This window comes from Lactuca serriola, chromosome 5 (genome assembly GCF_051521515.1).
Source record: "Lactuca serriola cultivar US96UC23 chromosome 5, Lser_US96UC23_V15, whole genome shotgun sequence".
In the NCBI taxonomy this organism is placed as follows: Eukaryota; Viridiplantae; Streptophyta; class Magnoliopsida; order Asterales; family Asteraceae; genus Lactuca; species Lactuca serriola.
The window spans coordinates 221,830,477-221,853,778 of record NC_136412.1 but is presented as its reverse complement, the minus strand read 5'-3'; the positions used below and the strand labels follow the sequence as shown (position 1 = coordinate 221,853,778).

General features: G+C 34.0%; 1 protein-coding gene and 1 long non-coding RNA gene across 2 annotated transcripts; both read right to left on the bottom strand.

Annotated features, from left to right (window-relative positions):
- Positions 1 to 517: 517 nt before the first annotated feature.
- Positions 518 to 3,003, bottom strand: LOC145051463 (uncharacterized). The gene is made up of 3 exons (XR_013683635.1): positions 2,751 to 3,003; positions 1,779 to 1,899; positions 518 to 785 (listed from the first exon to the last, which is right to left on the bottom strand). It is a non-coding gene; the product is annotated as an uncharacterized LOC145051463 (long non-coding RNA).
- A 10,952-nt stretch (positions 3,004 to 13,955) lies between these two features.
- On the bottom strand, positions 13,956 to 15,309 carry LOC145053634 (uncharacterized). The gene is made up of 3 exons (XM_079001706.1): positions 15,196 to 15,309; positions 14,616 to 14,895; positions 13,956 to 14,540 (listed from the first exon to the last, which is right to left on the bottom strand). Exons 2-3 carry the CDS (start codon positions 14,861 to 14,863, stop codon positions 14,048 to 14,050), a joined length of 741 nt encoding a protein of 246 aa, XP_078857832.1. The 5' UTR covers positions 14,864 to 14,895; positions 15,196 to 15,309; the 3' UTR covers positions 13,956 to 14,047.
- Between the last annotated feature and the right edge of the window lie 7,993 nt (positions 15,310 to 23,302).

Below are 23,302 nucleotides of genomic sequence, written 5' to 3'. Positions count from 1 at the left end.
TGAAAGTATAGTGTTATACTATGAAAAACTAAAAGTGGAATGCTAAAATAATTTAAATGTCATCACATAAACTAATATATCAGTAATACTTGTAATTACATAAGTGGTCCTTATAAATTAAAGTTTTACATATGAGGTCCCTAAGAAATAAGTTACAAATACAGATACATAAAATGTATATGTATCTATAAGTAGGGGTAAAATGGTCTTTTTATTTAAAAATTGCTATAACTGTATTAAATGTGACCACGGTTATACAATTCTACTTTTGTTTATTGGTAAATCATAGTCATATACACACTCAAATAGACAAGGTCACTGTTATAGCAAGAAATATAGTATTCTTTAATTCTTTTTAAATGTAACAGGTAAGATATCATTTTTCAAAGTACATGGCTAAAATAAGGAAAACTGAAAGTGGAATGCTAAAAATATTAAATGTCATCATGGAAACTAATATTCTAGTAATACACAAAATAACAGAAATGTTCTTTATAACTTAAATAATTACATGTAATGTTAAAATTAAAAAATAAACTTAAAAAATAAGAATAAAAAATGAAAAGGATACCAAATTATAGTATCATACTTTCAAATTAAAATATTAAAGCAAAAATACCGATGTTGTGCTTCTACTACCAAAGAATCCCCCTTGTTTTGCTAAGTTTCCCAAATTACCCCTAGACAAAGTATGTGGCAGAAATGGATGCATAACACTTCGCCTCCATCATCATGAATTCCTTATGTATTGATTTCTTTTTTAGTGAGGAAGAGGGAGACTTTACCTATGAAATTAGGGTTAGAATAAATGAATCAAGCAAATTTGTAAAAAGTGTCTATTTCCTATCTGTTCATGCCAATCATGTAAAAGCAACTATGAAATAAATAAACAATAATTTAGTATATAAATAATCAAGATCTAACCTATGAACTTCCAACCTCTTGTTCAATAAATATACAACTTAAAAGGTCACATTAAAAAAAACATTCTCATCATTTTCCTATTTAACTGTGCATAATACAAATCACATATAGATTTTGTGTTGACAATGTGAAGAGTTCATTAACATAAAATTAGAGGTTTATAGACAGAATGAACAAAATTTGTAATATTAGAGCTTAAACCACACCTATTTATTTATTTATTTAATCTACTTCTTTCAAGTCCATTGGTGATTCATACCATTTTTTTCAGTGAAAAATGAAAACAATGGTTCATTCCAAATAGTTAAAATAAAGGAAATAGGAGCTGAATTACATTACACCCTAGCTAGCAAGCAATGGATGAAGTGTTGCTGGAACAAAGTACACGTTATAGAGTAGCAATTCAAGAGCTGCACAACATCCCTGGTCCAAACCCTTGCCATCTCATCCGAAATTGACCATATGTATTAGTAATCTGACTAAAATTGCACAAATCTTATCAAATGTATGATTACCACAATATTAGCATGTGATAATCCTTTTAGTATGTAATTCAAGTCCAACCAAAATAACTACAAGTTACTGTTCATCGATTTGGACAAAGATAACATGTTGGGAAATTGGAAACGATACAAGATTACATGGAACCATAATGAGATTAAGTATTAAAATCATTTTATCATGCAAACTGTCTTCATCCATCTGATATATTAATAAAAAATTTGGTAGGCATACCAGATATACACATATATACAAATATGGTTTAGAGAGAGAGAGAGAGAGAGAGAGAGAGAGAGAGAGACGTCAAATACATGCTTATCATTATCGATAACATGAGAAAGGGAAATTAATACCAGATGAGAGGTGATAGTAGTGAACTTAGGTCAAGCTTTCTTTGAGACATTTCGTCAAACACTTAGGGTGCTTCTTCTATAATCCTAAATAAAACTTGAAAATCGTCTTTTTGTATGTAACCTGGGAAGAAAACAGCCAATGCTTCTCAAGTCCATAAAATAATTAAAATGGTTATAAATCAATGGACATACCTAAGAAACTAAATACAATAAAATCCAGAAGGAGATGAGAATTATGTGGGTGAAACATCTCTGGGAAATAATGAAATATTTGGTATCTATATAACCTGAGATTTATATATCGTTAATGTATCGACTTACAAAATACCTAAAATCAGAAAATCAACGGATTGAGTTGTATACCAACAAATCCATAAAACAAAATTTACAATAATCGTGTGGTGAAAGTAGCATTTTGATATCAAACATGTTGAAAAATCATCAAAAGCCATTCATGTAAGTATATTGACATCAACTATGAATAAAAGAGAGACATGATTTTCTCAACCCAACATATCATCTAGATTTAGACATTGTGTAGATAGCTTTGTCGATGATCTTAAAAGTGGAGACCAATAATTTATAGATAAAATGTAGAAAACATAGAAAGAGGAGAGGGGTAACTTACATCGAGAGTTCAATTTTATAGTATGGAAACGTTTGGATTGTTCTTATCTAATGTCTTTATGAATCAATAGATTGTATGCAAGCAAGGGATAATAAGAACTTGTGCAGTTGTGCCTGTGTATGTTACAATCAAGATGGTTTAAGAATATAAAAAAGGCCTCACCTACTGATTAACCATATTCCTGTGACTGAAAATAGTAAAAGAATTAAGAAATTAGGTTAGATAAAAAGAGGGTTTTTTAAAACATCAAGTTTCCAACTTTTTGATAAAGTTAAGTCTAAAACCTTTATAAACATGCTCCTTGACAAACCCACGATTCATAATTGTGGATGCATTTGCAGTACCTTAAATACATCGATCATGAAATCCAAAGAGAAACAGGGTTGGAGGCCGAAAGGTGGAAAGAGGGAAGTGGCAAGATGTGTTAACCAAAATTATCTTCTCCGTCGCCTTCCCTTCCCATAAGAAAGAAGGATCATTAGGAATTCATTTGCCCTACGCTCTATTATTCTTCCTCAATCTTCATTGAAGATATTTTAAAGGTTTGCCCCAAATTTTTTGAGAGAAAAATATGGAAGTCGGAAGATATTAACTTGCTCAATTCTTGCCTAATACATCGACTACAATGAATTATTTCCTGAATGAATCCCAAAAAATTAGGGATTACGTTATTGAATACAGAATTGAACTTCACTTACAAGTTTTGAGCGGGAAAAATGAAGGGGGAGGCGTTAAGAGAATGCCACGTGGCGATTTTGGTACTGTTTTATTAAAAGAGAGGATATATATATATATATATATATATATATATATATATATATATATATATATATATATATATATATATATATATATATATATATATATATATATATATATATAACCTTAATTTTTTATAGGTGGCCAAGACCCATTTTACCCTATATTGGTTGCGCCTTTGTTGTTTACTCACGTCTTCTACAACTTCAAATAATATAGCAGAATTATATCTTTTACTAACGAATATAGCAACAAATATTATGTTTAAAAACTTATGACAAACTCTATAATGGGTTACGAATGTTAGATGATGAAAAACTGAAAAAATATGAAAGGTATATGTGAAAGAAGTTATAAATAATTATTTTATTTCAAAATATAATTTAAAATCCGTCAAATCAAACAGTTATCCGCTTTTCATATAAATGTTTTATTTTTATCATATACTTTTGATAATGTTGCGAGAAATATGTTTTTGTTTTATACTTTTTTATTTGCAGAAACCTAACTTACCAATGGCTTTGTGTTAAAAATTAAATTTGTTGAAGATAAGTATGATAAAACAAAAAGCTACGGAAATCCTTAAGAAATATTATATAACACCCACATATTTGTGAACTTGTTGGAATATGATACTAAGTCTCACATGATGTTGCCAATGTATACATGTTGAGACAAATGGTGTGTTGTATTGGTTAAGATACGACATCAAATTTTAAAAACTAGTTTTTTAGTTGAACCGGTATGGTGATCGGTTCTCGGTTTAACCGGTTCGACCACCAAGTGAACCGGTTTCTATATTTTTCATGTTTTTTCCTATTTTTTTTTACATATACATACATATATAGAAATCATAAATTTGATGTTTACAAATTCAAACATTAAAAATACATATACAAATAAGTTGTAGATAAATCCAAATACATTAAAATAATACATAATCATAAGTTTTAGTGTTTTACATCAATCCATATACGTCAAAAAAAAATAATAAAGTATAATACTGAAATTGAATATGGTTTTGGATGAATAAAAACACATCAAAAAACTTTATAACATTTACCATATGTTTTTATTTTAAGAAAACTAAATAGATATGAAAAAAATCACCAATGTTTATTATGTAAATGGTTCATTTTCATGTTTTTTACTCAGTTTAACCGATTCAACCGATTTATTTTGACCGATTCAACCAGATTTTTCTAAAAGTCGGCCGGTTCAATCTGATTTAGAAATCAAATGTAAAACCGGTGATAGTTGAACCGCTCCCTCCCCGGGTTCCCGGTTCGACCGGCTGGTTCAAACCAGTTTTTAAAACATTGCATCAAAGGTGTCCCTTATAAGAAAACTCAATTCAAAACCTATTTTGTAAATACATATAATCATACTTAGTATTTATGTATGATAGATAAGAAATATATCATCAAAAGAATATATATATATATATATATATATATATATATATATATATATATATATATATATATATATATATACTAGATTATAGCCCGCGTTAAACGCGAGAAACGCATAAAAAAACATATAATCGTTTATAGATATTGTATAATGATTATAAAAAAATATATGGTTATTGGTATTATTGAAATGTGTAGAAAATACATTGAAAACGATAAATATATATAATCATTGAAAGTTCTCTTTGTAGATATCATTTTTTGTTTTATTAGTTGAACGACTTTCCTCGTCTCATATAGTTATTATATTTATATATTTATAAACATTTTAATTAAACGTTCCTTGCATAATAATATTACATAATTTAAACATATATTGACAACCAATATACCGTTTTTTCTATTGCATTAAATATTAACAACTATTTCATTTATTCAAATAAAGTTATGTAATATAATTTATAAAATGTTAAATGTTATATAGATTTAATTTTAGTATATCATCAATGGAGATTCTTTTCTAAATCATGATTGGTTTATTTTAAATTGATTATAAATATAAATGTTAGCTTTTATGTTTGTTCTTATTTATTTAGTGTTCGCAAGAACTTTGCATTAATTTTGGCGCAATTTTGAATAATTTTAGTATATCATCAATGTAATTTGATATATCTGTCAATTATATAAAATATCAAATAATGACATTTCATTACTATTGTGATAATTTAGTTTATATATTGTATTTTCACTAATCTTAACGGTCTTATTTTTTCTAATAACCGTAACGCTTTTACTAAATGTATTTTTTACAAATCTCCTAATATCTTATAATTTTTATCTTTATAATTTTTCAAAACTATGTTATTTTCAAGATTGACTGCTTTAATAGTGTTTTTTTTTCAGTCTATTCAATTTTATATTTCATTGTACAACATCATCGTTTGTATGTATTCTGAAATTTCACTTTAAAAATGCTTAATGTTTACACCTTGATATTATTTTTTTTTAATAAACTCATGTAATAATTATGGAATATATATCTCATTTTAATTAACATTCACTTCCTTTATTATATCAAATTCCTCATTAAACGGATATACTTTTGGAAAATAATAATTATAATAGGGCAGCATTATCTAAGACGTAAATGTTTGATATACTTTTGGAGAAAAGTAAATCAGGATCATTAAAAAAAAAATTCTATAAAGAAAATACAAATTTAAATTTGTTGAAATTATGGATGAAATTACTGGCAAAAATTTATTTTGGAGGGAGTTGTATTTTGTAAGGTATAATAATATTACAAAATTTGAAATATCTATATTTGTTGTGTAAATTAATAAATTTTATTGTTACTATACGAAGATAAAAAGGTAGGTTGATATGATATACAAAAACATAATAATTTCAATGATATTTTAAAATCATTCCAAAATTAACCAGATTCTTATGACATAAAAATTAAAAAAAAATCATAATCATCTCTAATATATAAAAGTAACATTTTTGTAATTAATGTCAGTTCCCAAGATAGTTAATTTTTGTTTTGTTAAAGGTACCTAATATCTTTTCATGTTTATTTAAAAAATTTCAGAAGAGTAGTTAACTGATTTCATGTAATTTGTGACAAAGAAAATCGAAATATATGAATACATACATTTGATATAGGAACAAAAATAATCGAAAAAAATATAAAAAGCGAAAGAAGGTACTGACCTTCTAACGCACAAGAGCGAATGTTTATAGCAGAGAATGATGATGGAAGTTATAAGCAATATTAACGATGTTGTAGGAGAAGGTTTGAAGAAAAAAGAAACGATTGAAAATAAATGTGAGTTGCGGATTCAATGATGAATCGTATATATATGTGATAATTTGAATATGATTTTTCGGTATTAATGATTTCCTAATAAAAAAAGATTTTATATTAATGGTTTACTAATATAAACGGATTTATATTAATGGTTGATATTAAGGTCTTGATTGAAATTATTTGTTAGTAATAATATGTTTTTAAAATTGACCATATTAAAATCTTCATGACTGAAAATTCAAGATGTAAAATATGGAAAACTTTTATTGGAATTAAATACATTCCATTTCAACGAATGTAAGTTATTGATTGATGATTGGAAAACATTTATTGGAATTAAATACATTTCATATGGAGAAGATGATGTCAACAATTTGATCTAAAGGTGGAAAAAATAAGATTGAAATACAATCAATGGTCCAGATTATTTAAGATGATGTCATAAGGTTTCTCTTTTAGTAATATTTAAGATATATATATATTGTTAAAGCATCAAAGTAAGGTAGAGAGATGTATTTTTGGTAGTAACTCACGCCAACTAGTTACAACATTTCTATTTCCATTCCCATGTTGTTTGGATGCCAAATTCTCACATTAAGAATATGTATGCATTGATTACTTAGAAACTAATTACACTATAATCATTTTAAATGGAATTATAAATCTTTAACATCTCATTTTAATCATTATGTATCATCCTTAGGATTATAAGAAAGCATTAGAAGAAACTCACAAATCCACTCAGTCCATCGAGTGAATGTACATGCCACTCCATTTTTAGATTTTTCACTTTTTAGCGTGTGTTTGGGATTGCTTTTTAAACGTAAAAGTCCTTTTTATAAAAGAGCTTTTTGTAAAAGATTTTTTTTTCTAAAAGATGGTGTTTAAAATGTGTTTGGTTTGCCTTTTATAACTTTTAAGTGATAAAAGCTAAAAGTCACAAAAAGATACGAATTTCTATCTTTTCTCCGGCCAACTTTTCCTTCTTGACTAAAAGTTGATTTTAAAAGATCTTTTCAATTTACCAAACAACTTTTAATAATTTTAACTTTTTGAAAAAGTTATAAGTCAAAAAGATGATTAAAAAGGAATCCCAAACACCCTCTTAGCCTCTAAACCATGCCCAAACTGATACTAACTTCCTTCATTTCACTCTTAATGACCTAGTATAGTTATTTAACATTAAAATACATGTTTTAAACCCTATTAACATCCTGATCATCATCATAAACCATTGATTCAATTGCTAAATGAATATTAAATAATTTATAGCTTCACAACCTGATAATTTTTTTTATAATTTTAAACACCATTAATGACTTCTATACTTGATTTTCATTTATGATTTGCAATTAGGATAGAAAAACCTAACTCCAAATATATTTATATATTATAAACATGATTCAATCATAACTTAAGAAGTTTGTGAGATATTTTTCTAATTATGAATTAACTCTAAATTTTTTTTATTAAAGCTCATAATTCCACCATTTATACAATTGAAGGTTCTATGATATGATTTGGACTTTGATGAATAATTTACATACAAGCCATATAATTAACCTAATAAATTATTGAAGGCGAAATTGTACAAGATCTAGTGATGGTTTCATGAAGTTAGTTTCAATTCCTCCATTAAAGCATAATGAAATCAAAATCATCATTGGAATGAGATTGCATCATGGATTAGCATTCTCTAACATAGAATCTCAAATTAGATTGAAATAAGTCAATAGATTGGCTTATAAGATTTAGATATGGGAATAATATACAAATACTAGAAGTTAAATGATTAGGAGCTAGTTTGATGAAATAACTAGCTTAAGAGCTTCTCCTTGGAGCTTAAGCTTAATAACACCACTACATCTTCAAATCATACTCCAAATACATCAAAAATTGCAAAACTCGCCTTTTCTCCATCATCTGGCTCTCCAACAGTGGCAAACCTTAGTGGAGCATTGGGGGTCCCGGGCCACTGCTCAACTTTCGGCACATAGTGTATTTTTTTTTTCTATTAAGTGCACCGGCTTGAAGTACGAGGGACACCCCTACTAAAACAGTCTGCGTCCGCCACTGCTCTCCAACATTACGAGAGATAATATGGAAGATCGAGGGCTTAAATTCGTGACTCTAGACATTTGGAAAAAATAGGTCCCTAAACTTTTATGTTTCCAACTTGTTTCCCCAACTAATTCCCAATAGACCAAAAGTCCTAACTTTTCTATAAAAAACCTAAAAGTTTATTTTTATTTTTATTTTTTTTAACATTTAAGACTTAAACCTAGTTAAGTTCAAACTTAAGTTTCTAGATTTGACAAGTTTGGTACCTCAATCTTCCAGATTTCCATTTACTCCAAATTAATTTTGAAATCTATTATTTTATTTGACTAAAAACTTTAATTCCATTATTTATTTTAAATCAAAGTTATTTATAAAGTCTTTCATTAGAATATTAAACTTTCTGACCCCAAGTGTGGGTGTTCCAAACTTCCAATGTAAATATAAGAAAATGCTAGGAATCAAGTTTTAACTTTTTAGTTGAGTTCAAAGTAGTTGAAAAGGGAACTATTGATGAATTGATAAAACAAATATTATATTTTATGTTAAGCTAAGGATGTATGTTGTTATCTTTTGATGGCTATGAATGGATATGGTTAGAAGCAATGGCGGCCTTGGGGTGGCAAGTGGTGCGGTCGTATAGTGCCTCCCATTTTAAGGGGTTTTCGAATTTGAAGACAAATATATAGTAACGGTGTTAGTATTTTCATAAAATATATAGTAATGGTGTTAGTATTTTGATAAAATATATTTTTATTTGTTATTATTAAAGAAAATTAGCAGATAGCTATATACACGATGTAACATTTTGTTGTAATCTTAAAGTAATTTTAATTGTGAAAAATATCAACAAAAATAAAAAATTCAAAAAATAAAAATCTTATTATAAATTCTATGATTTATCAACAGTTTAAGTAAAGTATCTATATTAGAAAAATACATATTTTTTTTTTAATATAAGTTCAAGCAAACATTATAGATTTTTATAAAACTCACCAAAAAGATCAAACCCTAACAAACATAATAACAATGTGAGTAAATCGTCGGTGTTGCTCGTCTCTCTCGTCGGAAACTGTCATTTTGTTGTCTTGAATTTTGATATATTATTGTCATTGGTTGTCGTTTTGCCCTCCTCTAAGTCATCTAACTCCCTAACTACATGTTAGTATCTCTTATATCTTTAAAATTTTCAATTCCCAACCATGTTTGATTGTTTTTTCTCCTAGGCTAAATGCTCATTTTCATTTGAACGATTTATTTATGAATTCATAATGACCTTAATGAGTAATGAAGCAGAGAAAGTAAAAAAAAACATTGTTCTTTGTTTGCCCTTTTGTATAGTGTCTTGTGAATTGTGTTTATCACTATTCTTTATTAATTTAGTTTTTCAATGTTTCGTATAGAGGGCTCGAGTAAACCCTTTTAGGGTGGTGTGAGGGAGGGGGGCAATGAGCTTCTTATTTTTTTAGCTTCTAATATTAATATAATATATTCTAATACTTAAAAAGATTAGAAAGCAAGATTTTTGTTTGACACTCTAATTGTTTTAAACATTCTTGTAATCATACGCTCAAAGTACTTTTTAGAAGAAATATGATTCATAGATTGGTAAACACTAAAAACTTCTTTTTAGTTGATTATGGTAGTCCTTTTGTGTTTTTAAAATGATATTTATATTTGTAACCAATTTTTTCCACCTACCAACAAATTGAATAACAATGTAACAAAGATAGACGTGAAATTTCCATAATGGACAACTCGTCCAACAATTTATAATTGACAATTGTCCGCGAATCTAAACATCAGCCATCACTCTCTAATCAAAATGGGAACTGATATTTGATTTTTTAATGAAATTGATAACTATACCCCTTATTTATATTTAAACTGTAATTGTTAATTAAATGCAAACTCCTTCTTTAATCTTTAGTTCTTTCGCTCTCAATCTCCCATCCAAATTAACCCCATATCCAACTTCTTTCGACCACCACCTGCTATCTGCCACTTCTTCACATCCCGTAACGTAATCCACAAAGGAACATATCAATGTGGTGGAGAAATTGTATGAACAAGGGCTAAGGACACTGACATAAGGGCATCCACAATGCATTGAACTGCATAGAGTTCAATGGATTGTCACATCATCAATCTACAATCCATACAACTCTATTATATTTTTCTCTACAATGCATTAAACTCTATAAAGTTTAATAGAATGTTATAAAATATAATTTATAGTAAATATTTAAGAAATATTAAAACTTTCATTTTTCCCATTGAAGAGTTCAATGGCCATTGAACTCCAAATCCATTGAATACCAAGGTGGCATCTCACAATGGTAGAGTTTCATCCATTGAATGTCACATGGACTTGCCACCTCATTCAATTCTCCTATTGAACTCACCATTGTGGATGTTCTAAAGTATTGGTTTCCTCTCGTTTAGCCTGATTTGCTAATCCTAATCCTAAAATTACTCTGTCGATGACTTCTAATTCCTCAAGCTGGCTCTTGGCCTCTTGCTTATCATCCATCACCACTCGCAAGCTCATCCTTGGGTAGTTGGGCTTCCTGGTGCCTGTAAGAGATGCTTCCGGTGAAAGGAGAGGAACAAAAGTTCTGATTCAGGCAATGGTTTGGGTTGGGGAGTGGTGTGAGTTTATATAAAAGAGGAAACCATAATAAATTTATCAATCGTCTTAGAATAATCTAATGAAATTGGTTAGGATTTTCAGCATCGCTCGAGTAAGACCCTGTGAGGGAAAGAGGTGAATTATAGGTCGGTTGTTTTGTGTATACACAATCTGAAACAGTGTTTTAGAAGTGGAGCGTATTACTCGAAGAGAACATCACGAACATAGCATATTATGGTGAAAATAGTGGTTCTTGGTTTGGTATAATGGTTTACTACAATTCTGCATTTGAAAAATACTATTAGGGGCATAATTGTCAAATTCCTCTAAAATCAATGGATATATAAAAACTATCAGTCCCCAATCAAAATAGGAATACACATGGTAATGGTATGCACCAGAGCCCAAGTTATGATACAAATTCCAAACAAGAACAACCCGTAACACCCAAAAAGGTCACAACAAACTCCAAAACCTGTTGGCTCTACATCCGAAGTTGGTCAAGAAAGTTTTATCATGGCATTAAGTTCGGAAAAAAGGGTGGATAAATTACCATTGAGACACAACACATACAAATCTTACCCCTACACCACAGTCAGATCAATGTATCATCTTCTCTAAACTACCTGAAAAAACCTACAAAGCCTATAGGGGATAGGTATAATTGGTGAAAATATATATGGTCAAAAACTCGTGAAAGGGAACACATTTGTTTGAAGCTATTCCAATTAAATGTACATTTGGTAATTGCCCTGCAAGAAAACAAGTGGAGAGCGACAAATGGCCGATGGTTTTTTTGTGGGTTTTTCAGCAAAGAAAGTTTTCATTTTCTATGGTTTAATCACTCAAGGGTGAGATCCATGTATGGGGGTGAAGAAAGGAGGAGGAGGAATGATGGGTTGTGGTGGTGCCAGAATATGCAGGTTGGTGGAAGGACGAGAAAAGGAAGGGTGGTGGGACCAACGTGTTTATAAAATTTTCAACTATTAATTTAAATTAAGAAAGGAGATAAAAATCAAACATGGTTAAAATAGAAATCTTAGGTCAAACAGGAAACAAAAAAGAAACTGCATGGACCAACCACATAATAATTTTAAACCATATGGACCATCCACGTAGAATAAAACCTTAGGGACTAACCATGCAACATTTTGTAAACCATGAGACCAGTCTGTCTTTATTTTTATCATTTTTATTTCGTATTTGCTACCATTACTCTACATTACAACAACGAAAACCTCCATTACTTCATTACAGATACTCGATCAAACACATAAATCATCATGGATTGCTCAAAAGTCAAGCAGAATATGTCAACAACACCTAATACAACCACATCTGATGAAGGTTCGTAAGAGAAAATTAATGCTTTCTGCATAACTTAAAATGATGAAAAAAGTTGTTAAAACACCGTTAGAGGCTAGAAAGAGTTCAAGGCTACAACAGAAGAATATGTCAGAGAAGAGTACTTCAAAAACAAACCCTATAATGATGTTGAACATCAAAACCAACATGATAACAAAAAGTATATTATGTCAAGTTATGTTATCACTTATCAGTAATAACTTTAGGCATGTTATGAAAAAATGGAGAGATTTTTGGAAGTGTTTGACAAAATATAGTATAAACTGTGAATCTGACATTTTGAATCTAGCTTTCAGTTTATTTAAATGAGAAGGTTAAAGTACTTATAAAACTTGTGTATATATACTTTATTAAAGTGTGAATATATATATATATATATATATATATATATATATATATATATATATATATATATATAGAGAGAGAGAGAGAGAGAGAGAGAGAGAGAGAGAGAGAGAGAGAGAGTTAAACTATGAATTTTGAATATTAATGTTAAAATAAAAAATATTTAAATGCATAACTTCACATTGTGAATACAAAAAAAAAATAAACTCTATATTATTTGGATTCACAGGGTGAATTCAGATTCATGGTGTGAATCTGCATGTGAATTTGAACAAATCAAAAAAATAAACAAAAAATAAAAAATTATATCAAATTTGATATTAATAGAAAAAGGATAAAAAGTCGTGAATTTCTATATTTTTATTTTTTTTGATAAAATATAAACTCTAAAAGTTGAAAAAAAATTGTTACTTAGTTCTATGATTTAAAATGGTTCTATGTTGAACTTTTATCTATGTATCTATATCCTAATTATTTTATATTTTTAACTTCTTCCTTATATATCTATACCCTATTATTTCATATTTATAAGTTTCCTTTTCCTTTCATTTTAAATAGCATTTTCTTTGCTCAATAAAATTATACGTATTTTTTGGTGTTAATCTTTCATGACACCTTGAACTTGGTGTATTGTGACAATATGTTATTCAATCCTCCCTAATAAATAAAGAACTTTTTGTCACATGTCACACTCTTATTGATTTGGCTACATGTCATTTTATGGTTATTTTCAATGAATTTTTTTCCAAATGACATTTTGTGGTTTTTTTTCATTTTATTAATTTCCACAAAATATTTAAATGTAATAATTGCAATAAATATAATAATAATAAATGTATATCAATTTCATTAATTGATTTCATTCTAATTTCAAATTTTCTAAATTAAAGTTTCATTAGATTCATTTGTTTATTTATCTAAATTATTTGTTTAATTTAAAAGAAAAACAAACAATTTAATTTTAATAATTCAATATTTTTCTATTTTTTTTCTTATAAATTCAAACTTTTCAAATGCTTAGAATTTTATATATTTTTCTTTAAAATGAACCCATGTAATACATGGATCTTACACCAGGTTATAATAAAAGGTTAGTGTCATAAAACATAATTTGCTCTTAGTCACTTATATTTAGTTGTATTCAAACTCATGGACCAAATAGTAATTCGAAACAAATGTTTATAACAAAAAAAACTCTATAATTTTAACCAACATGTCTACATCATTATCAACTAAACATAAATAAATAACTATTTACTCCATTGAAAATGGGATTGTTATGTTCATCAACTTGTGGCGATTATCATTGTCATTACTTTCAGCAATCTCCTTCAAACTAGTCCAAGATTTTCTTCTTTTTCTATTAGTAGATGCATTCTCTGATTTTTCTGCATTTGGATCATATGCCACTTTCTTCTTAGCCCCTGACCTATTCCTCTTCTTCTTGGACTCCAACAATGTCAATGTCGGAATTGCTGGATCAGAGTCGTTTTTTACTAAAATACCCATTTTACCCTTGTCAGAGTCGTTTAATGGTGGAGCTAGTATAGTGTTTGGTTTGGCCTTTGGTGGATTTGTGTTTCTTGGAGTGCCTCTTTTCATATTTTTGTGCATACAAAAATGACAAGTGTAGACAATGTTGTTTTGAGGATAATGACAAGATTTCTTGCCTTTTTGTCGAGCTTTTTTCTTGTTTTTTTCAATTCGAATTGTACAATTGTAGCCAGGATGAAGTATAGATTCACATCTACAACACAAGAACACAAGATATGACCAAATTGCCCTTAATAGTATTGTGTGTGTAGAGAGAAAAAGAGAGTACCTTTGACAAGTAAACAAGGATGGATCAACTGGTGTTGCCAAAGCCTCTGAAGAAGCTGCAAAATGGTGACTAAAAAAGGCACCCAATGAGGGTATGGATGCATCGTGAGTGGCCCACATTGCGAGATTCTTTATATGTTGTAATTTTAATGAAGATTTGGCATTTGTGTGTTTCTTCCCTGTTGAAGCTTCTCTAATTGTGACTGACATTTGAGGTCCAGAAATTGCAGGGGATCCTTTCTTGCCCATGTCTCTATTGTTTTGTTTAACAATGGTGGATCCTGATGTGCACAATCAAACAATTGGAAATATTACCAAATATTACCAAAATGAACATAAAACACATGGACAACAACAAGCATGGCCCTACAGCGATCTTGAAAGAATTTCAGACAAGAAACAGATGTCAAACCAAATCTAGAAAGGAATTAGATACCAGAACAGGAATTCAGTCAGGATTCAGATTAATTGATGTGATTCAAACACTAATTAGACACTAATCGAACAACTAATTGCAGCTGCTCCATCGAATTAGACAAGCATACATTTGTACCTAACCAGAAAAAAAGAAAGTGACTTACGAGGAGATCGGAGAAGGTGAGACTGTAGCTGGTGGCGCCGGAGATTGGAGAAGGGTCGGTTGTGAAGGTAGGAGAGAAATTGTGGAGTTGAGAAAAGCGTGGAGGCTGATTTTAAACGAGGGGTAGGCGTTTGGGGGGTATGGATGTTATGCAGGTAAATGGGACCGATTCGACCCGAATTCGAACCCGAATAATTCGAAAACTGAATAAGGGCAATTGTCTGAACTGAAAATCAAACCGAATAACAAATACGGGTTGGGTTCGGTTCAGGTATTAATCGGTTAGGTGAATAACCCGAATAACATGTACGAGATGATCACGGACCTAATATAACAAAAAAAAAATCGTATTAGGATTCTATAACCCGAATAATAGAATAACAATGTACTTTTATACATCAACATAAAACATTCAAAGACTAACATAACACATTGAAAGAATAACATTTACATAGTAGATTTACATAATGAAAATTAATTTTACTTGAGTTTCTTGAGTTGGAGCCTAATTTTTCATGACTAGACAAAGTATGAATTTGTGAATCCTTAGAGACAATAGGAAGGGTTGATTTCTAAAAGTTTAAAACAATAAGAAGGATCGACAGAAGTGATTTCGAGTTTGGAAATAAATGAGAAGATTGGTCGACGTTGAAACGACGAAAACGGACATAGGGATTTTTTTTGTTATGAACGATGATGATAGAAATGTGAATCGTGATTTTGATTTCTGTCGATCAGAGAAAGGGGAGGAGGAATGTTTATTCGGGTCGGGTATTTAGAACCAAATAAGCTCTTATTTGGGTAACCCAAACCGAATAAGCATAATATAAATACCTGAAACCTGAATCGAATTACTTATTCGGGTCTAATTCAGTTTGGTTCGGGTTTCCGGGCCAAATTCTCATCCCTATTTGGGGGTATTAAAAGAAGAAAAACCAGAATTTGGGCTCTCTTTTATTTTTTAAATAGTTAGCCCGTAAAATTAAACCCCGTGAATATAAATTCATATTGCGAATTGGGCTTTTATTAATATAAAAACTTGTATCGAATACAAAGAAAGATTAAAACCTTTTGATGTGGAATTCGATTTCAAAGAAATATTGAATAAAAAGAAACATTAAAACATTTATGTAATACATATCATAAGGGAACATTTATGCATAAGGGAACACGGAGTCAGTTTAGGTGGTTTAGATGATGGGTTGTGGCGGTACCGGCGGTAACGTCGGTCTGTAGTTCCGACTAAAATCGGTTAAGCGAGTTATCACATTTAATTCAATGAGCAGGTATACCAAACCGTTAGCTGTTTCGAATGTATTTAATGTACGTGACATTTAAAGAATCAAAACAGAAGTTGCATTGAAACGTCCCCAAAATCACGACTAAAAAATTTCCTTTAAAAACATTACTAAAACCATAGTTATAAAACCATAACATAAGTCATAACATAAATTTGGAATATCAATTCAAAACATGTTCTTATTATTAGAGTAACATCCCAGGCTGACTGACTATGGTGGGTGTCATGCGATCACCCCGAGCTCTTCCCTCCGCTACCGGAAGTACCTGAAACCAAAATTGAAACTGTAAGCACAAAGCTTAGTGAGTCCCCCAACCTACCGCATACCATGCACATAATCGCATACTGCAAATACTGGGCCTCGCCCACTACCTCGGGCCCTGCCCACTACAACAGGCCCCGCCTGGCTTCGAGCCCCACTCGGTGTACATATTTGTTTCTCTTAGGCCCCTCCTATCTTTGGGCCTCGCCCGCTAGCATATACTAACATACAATCATATCATAACACATAGACTAAAACATATACTACTGGATCCTGTTCTAAGGCCTTGCCTATCTTAGGCCCCGCCCCTGTCCTGCTACTGATGAGTCATGGAACCTCGTCCACGCTCCTATTGATAGTGAGATATGGGCCTAGCCCACACTCACCCCCTTCCTACCTTGGGCCACGCCCTTGCTCTGCTGCTAATGAGATATGGAACACCGTCCACACTCTGCTATTGGTGAGGTACGGGACCTCGCCCACACTCACCTCCCTATCAAGCACATATATGTATCACACAGATAACAAGTATAAACTATCATGTAAACCGTTCCTTGGGCACCCGCCCGCTAACACTGGACCTTGGTCCTGAATATCATACTAACATACAATGCCTAGGGCTAACCCCTGGGTCTTCCTACTCATAACTACATGGGCCGACATTGTGGCCTTAGACCCATTCACACAGTGAGGATACTCACCTTGCACTGATGAAGCTTTGATTGGTACCCTCCTGATTGCTATCCAATAACTCTCCGAACTGCGGCTCCTCTAGCTCCCTGAGCTACCAATATCAATATAACACTTAGTCCCAAATTGTCCTCCAGAATTCATACCAAGTCAACTCTAGACAAGTCAAAGTCCTGGTCAAAGTCAACCTTCCAGGTTGACCCTACTCGCCGAGTCACACTATTAACTCGCCGAGTTCATAAACTCAGAAAATCCTACAAGTCGCGACTCGACTCGCCGAGTCACCCCATGACTCGTCGGGTCTTCCAATCTCCGAGTCCTATCCTATCCAACTCACTGAGTCACCACTCAACTCACTGGTCTCACTCATAACCAGAAAGGATTAAGGTTTCGACCCGACTCGCCGAGTCCACCTTCATCATCTTCATTTTGTAGATTACAGTCCAATCCATTGCTTCCCAATTGTAGATTTGGATTCCTATGGCTAGCATTACATGTAAAGTTGCTAACTTTATGTGCATGCAAGGTGCTATGAAGCTTAAACACCAAATCTAAGCTACAAAGGAGGTCTAAGTCATGAAAGGAAGCCATAGCTGAGTAAAGCTTCTCACTCAGAGCTTCTAGACCTCAGAAATGCTAAGATCTAATCTTTATTCGTCCTCAAAGGCTCAATACTCGGGTTGGCCTTGGAAATGGTCCCAAAAGTGACAAGATACAAGCAAAGAAGGGGATCTAGATGATTAATAGCCAAGGTATGAGCTTCATACCTTCAAATGATCATAGATGTCATCCAAACTCTGGATCTATACTCCTTTCCTTGCTCCTTTCTCCTACAACCTTCAAGATGCACTCAAAAGGGACCTTAATCTTCCCATACAAGCTCAAGAATGAAGTTGGGTGGCTAGGGTTTCGTCTCTGGGCAGTGGAGGATGCAAATGAAACCCTAGAAATTAGAATTGGGCGTTTAAATAGGGAACCGAGTCCCGAAATTAGGGTTTCCCAACCTAGACCTGACTCGTCAAGTCAGCCCACGACTCGCCGAGTCAGCTACTTAAGTTGCAACATGGAGCCCGCTTCGACTCGTCGAGTCCCTCCATGGACTCGACGAGTTGACCCTTTAACTTAGGGCTTTCCTTTCCTTTCTTTGTGCTGCTAGATTAGGGATGTTATATGCATGCATGTGTTAGCATAAATGTGATAATTCAGTTGAATTGATTTCTTTCATGCCATTTTTTTTGTATTTTGTTCCATCTGTGACATGTTTTATTTTTTTTTGTTTTTTCTTTAATATAACTTTGTAAATATTTGTGAGATAGAATACTCACACATCATTCAATATAACTTTCTAGAACTTTGTGTTGTGTTTGGGAAATTTTATACTCGTTTAATTCATTTCGTCGGTTACTTTCAATGGATTCCCAAGGAAAAAGGTAAACAAACTGGTTCTAACCAAAGATGCAAATCCAAGCAAGGCGGTTCAAGTCAAGAGATTTCATTTTCTTCTCTAGGATTTCAAATTCCAAACTATCAAAAATACTAAAACTACCAACAAACCAAAATTATCCACAACAATATTACCCAATACAACAAGCTTACAACACATTTAAGTTTTCAAAGAAAAATCTGAGTTATAATCCATATAATCAGTTTTCTCAAAGGGATCCAGAAACCCAATTTCAATCTTCTCGACCCGAGAATTTCCAGTTCCGTGATTCTTAGAACGTAAAATCTTACAATTCTAGTGGCAACTCGGTTCCCAAAAGAAACGAAGAAGAAGCCGACAAGGAGTTGCAACCCGTTGCTGAGAAAAAAACACAATTATACGAATCGCCATAAGTCAAAGAAATGAGTGGAACACGAAGAATTGGCATTGGCTAGGGCATATGTTGATTATTTTGTAGATAAACAATGAAAAAATCAACAAAGGTTCTATTCATTTTGGAATCGGGTTTTAGAGCATTTTAATCTTCAAATTGGAGGTTTGAATCAGTCACGGCACCAGGTAAACTCAAAATAGAAAGACCTCCAAAACAAATGTAACGCTTTCAGTTGCATCTATAACTATAGGATGAATAGTTTGGCTAGTAGGAGAGATGAGGCTGATGTTTTAAAAGCTTCACAAAGCGAGTATTGGATGACTATTAATCATAAAGCTTTTCCTCATCAAAAAGCTTGGGAGTGGTTGAAAGACAATGCAAAACGGGAATTTGTTCCAAAAGTTGGTGAAGACTCCGCGCCTCTTTCTTCAAAATGAATCAAAACATCTTCATCCAACACCTACACAACATCTTCTGATGCATAGTATCCTCCCGAATTCTCCTAATAACAATAGTCATTAAATGTTGAAGGAAAAAAAGTGGTGTAACACCGTGAATTTTCAAAATAATTTTTCGCAATTATAAAAACATTTCTCATTTAATTTCATAAAAACATTAAGTTTCAAATTCCAATCCGTATCATACATATCCCAAGATCACATAAATATATCAAAAGTCCCCTGCGTGTGTACAGATCAAGCCGGCGCCTTCCCACGGTCATCGCTAGTACCTGAAACAACAACACTAACACTGTAAGCACGAAGCTTAGTGAGTTCCCCAAAATACCACACATAAAACACATATTAGCCACTCGAGGCTATAACTCTATGGGTCCGTGCACCCAAACTCTGTGAACCCTCAGGTTCTAACTCTAGGAACCTTCCGGTCCCAACTCTGTAAACATGCACAACATAAATCACATAGAAATGATGCAGTACAACACATAGCATACACATAACATACATACACTAACACATAGCTCTGATTACCTACTAAAGGTAAAGTATAGTGAGAAGACTCACCTCGCGTATCTTGGTATCTCACGAATCTTGGAAATCCCTCGTGCTCGATCCTCCGAGCTCTAATCCCCCTACAACATCACATGACTCTAATTAACACTTTTTATCTCTAAGGTTGACTATCCCTAAGAAGTCAACACATGTCAAATCTGGTCAACGGTCAACGGTCAACTTTGACCGGACTCGGCAAGTGCACAAGGGCAACTCGGCGAGTCTAGATGTTTCCACCAACTCTCTAGGATTCCCTTTTTACACGTCGAGTACTCCCCCTGACTCGACGAGTTCCTCCTGGCAGAATCGCGGGGCCACCCCGACTCAACTCGCCGAGTCTCAAGAACAACTCGGCGAGTCCCAGCTCGACTCAGCCCCCCTGACAACCCTCTCTAACTCGCCCTGACTCACTGAGTCAAACCATGACTCGACTGGACCACTCACTGGCCGATCCAAGGCAATCTTCAAGCTACTCGCCGAGTCTGCTCATCGGACTCGGTGAGTCCATGCCATGCAATCACTCAAACTCGCTTCTAAGGTCAGATCTGCTCCATCAATTCATAGATCTAGCCTTTCTAGACTGATTCACCACGTAAAGCCCCTATCTTGGTGTCCATAACACACCCCATGGCTTATAAATAACATTTTGACCTAAGGCATAAGGGTTCCAACCCAAAACCTCCATTGATTCCCAAAAAGCTTGGGCAAAGGGACACTCTGGACCTTTAAGGGTTCAGATCTATGGTCTAAATCTCTTAAGGGACCAAGGGAGCACAAGATCTAGCCACAAAAGGATTCAATAAACCCTAAATCAATGTAAACATCAACATAGAAGAGGATAGCTCGAAAGTATTACCACAATAGTGATGCTCTGGACTCCAAACCCTCAGAAGATGGCTCCTCTTGCTTTCCCCTTAGCTGATTTTCCCTTTCCTTGCAAAAAGACACCTCCAAGATCAATAATGGCCTCCTACTTTGCTCCAAACGCTCACACTCGATTAGGGTTTCACTCAAGGGACTGGTGAGCACAAATGACGGCCATAAGGCCCTTTAAATAGGTCCCAAACCCGAGAAATTAGGGTTTCATTAAACAGCGCAGACTCGCCGAGTCCATATCCTGGACTCGCCGAGTCCAGACGAATCCCGCGTCCAGAGTCGCGACCCTACTCGGTGAGTCTGAGCTCCAACTCGCCGAGTCCCCTCTCAAAACACCAAAAATCAAAACAATAAAGGATACCTGGAAATCCGGGCTGTTACAATTCTCCCCCACTAGAACTAGACTTCGCCCTCGAAGTCTCGCTCTGAAAATAGCTCCGGATGCTGCTCCCGCATCTCGCGCTCCGGCTCCCAGGTCATCTCTGATCCCTTCCGGTGTTGCCACTGAACCAACACCAGAGGTACCTCCTTGTTCCTCAGAACCTTGATCTTCCGATCTCTGATGGCCACTGGTCTCTCGGCATAATTCAGGCTCGCATCCACCTGAATATCCTCTAATGGAATCACTGCCGACTCATCGGCTATACACTTCCTCAATTGCGACACATGAAAAGTGTCGTGGATCTGCCCCAACTCTGCTGGCAACTCCAAACGATAGGCTACCCAGCCTACCCTCGCGATCACACGAAAAGGCCCAATATATCGGGGCCCCAACTTGCCCCTCTTCCTGAATCGAATCACTCCTTTCCAAGGAGAGACCTTCAGGAGAACGAAGTCGCCGACCTGAAACTCAAGCTCGGATCGGCGTCTGTCTGCATAACTCTTCTGTCGGCTCTAGGCGGTCAATAACCTCTGTCTGACTTGCTGAATCTGCTCTGTCGTCTGAAGCACGATCTCTGTACTGCCCATCACTCTCTGCCCAACCTCTCCCCAACAAATGGGGGTCCGACACCTCCTACCATACAGCAGCTCAAAGGGTGGCATACCAATGCTCGAATGATGGCTGTTGTTGTAGGAAAACTCTGCCAAGGGTAAATACGCATCCCAGCTACCCCCGAAATCCAACACACATGCTCGAAGCATGTCCTCAAGCGTCTGAATCGTCCGCTCACTCTGACCGTCTGTCTGGGGATGATATGCAGTACTAAAATGCAATCTAGTACCCAACTCCTCATGAAATTTCTTCCAGAATCTGGAAGTGAAACGCACATCACGGTCCGAAACAATCGAGATCGGCACTCCATGCCGAGATACCACTTCCCTCACATATATCTCCGCCAACTTCTCCGCTGAAGAACTCTCACTGATGGCAAGGAAGTGAGCGCTCTTCGTCAATCTATCCACAATCACCAAAATTGCATCAACTCCTCTGGCAGTCCTCGGCAATTTGGTGATGAAATCCATAGTGATCTGTTCCCACTTCCACTCGGGAACCTCCAATGGCTGCAACTTGCCATGCGGTCTCTGGTGCTCGGCCTTAACCCTACGGCAGGTCAAGCATCTCTCAACAAACCAGGCGACGTCCCTCTTCATACAGGGCCACCAATACTCTTTCCTCAAATCCAAATACATCTTCGTAGCCCCGGGATGGATCAAAAATTTCGACCGATGAGCCTCCTCCATCAAAGTAGTGCGCGTACCACCCACAAACGGTACCCAAATCCGACCCTGAAAAGTCATAAGCCCTCGACCATCCGTAACGAACTCTGAAACCAAACCAACGACCCGTTCCTTCTTCTGCATCTCCGGCTGCACAGCCTCGACCTGTGCCCCACGAATGGCATTCAATACCGGAGCTATCATGGTCAATCTCAAACATACATCTCGCAGCGGAGTGCTCTCCGCCCTGCGGCTCAACGCATCAGCCACCACATTGGCCTTGCCCGGGTGGTACAGGATCTCACAATCATAATCCTTGACCACATCCAACCACCTCCTCTGACGCATATTTAGGTTGGGCTGATCTATCAAGTACTTCAAGCTCTTATGGTCCGTGTATATCGTACATCGAACCCCATACAAGTAGTGACGCCAAATCTTGAGGGCGAACACTACTGCCCCCAACTCTAGATCATGCGTGGGATATCTCGTCT

Excerpts from the sequence above, each read along its gene's own strand:
- LOC145053634 (XM_079001706.1), bottom strand. The coding sequence starts at position 14,863 with ATGGGCAAGAAAGGATCCCCTGCAATTTCTGGACCTCAAATGTCAGTC. Across the intron at positions 14,541-14,615 it reads TCCTTGTTTACTTGTCAAAG|ATGTGAATCTATACTTCATC; the intron begins GTACTCTCTTTT and ends CTTGTGTTGTAG.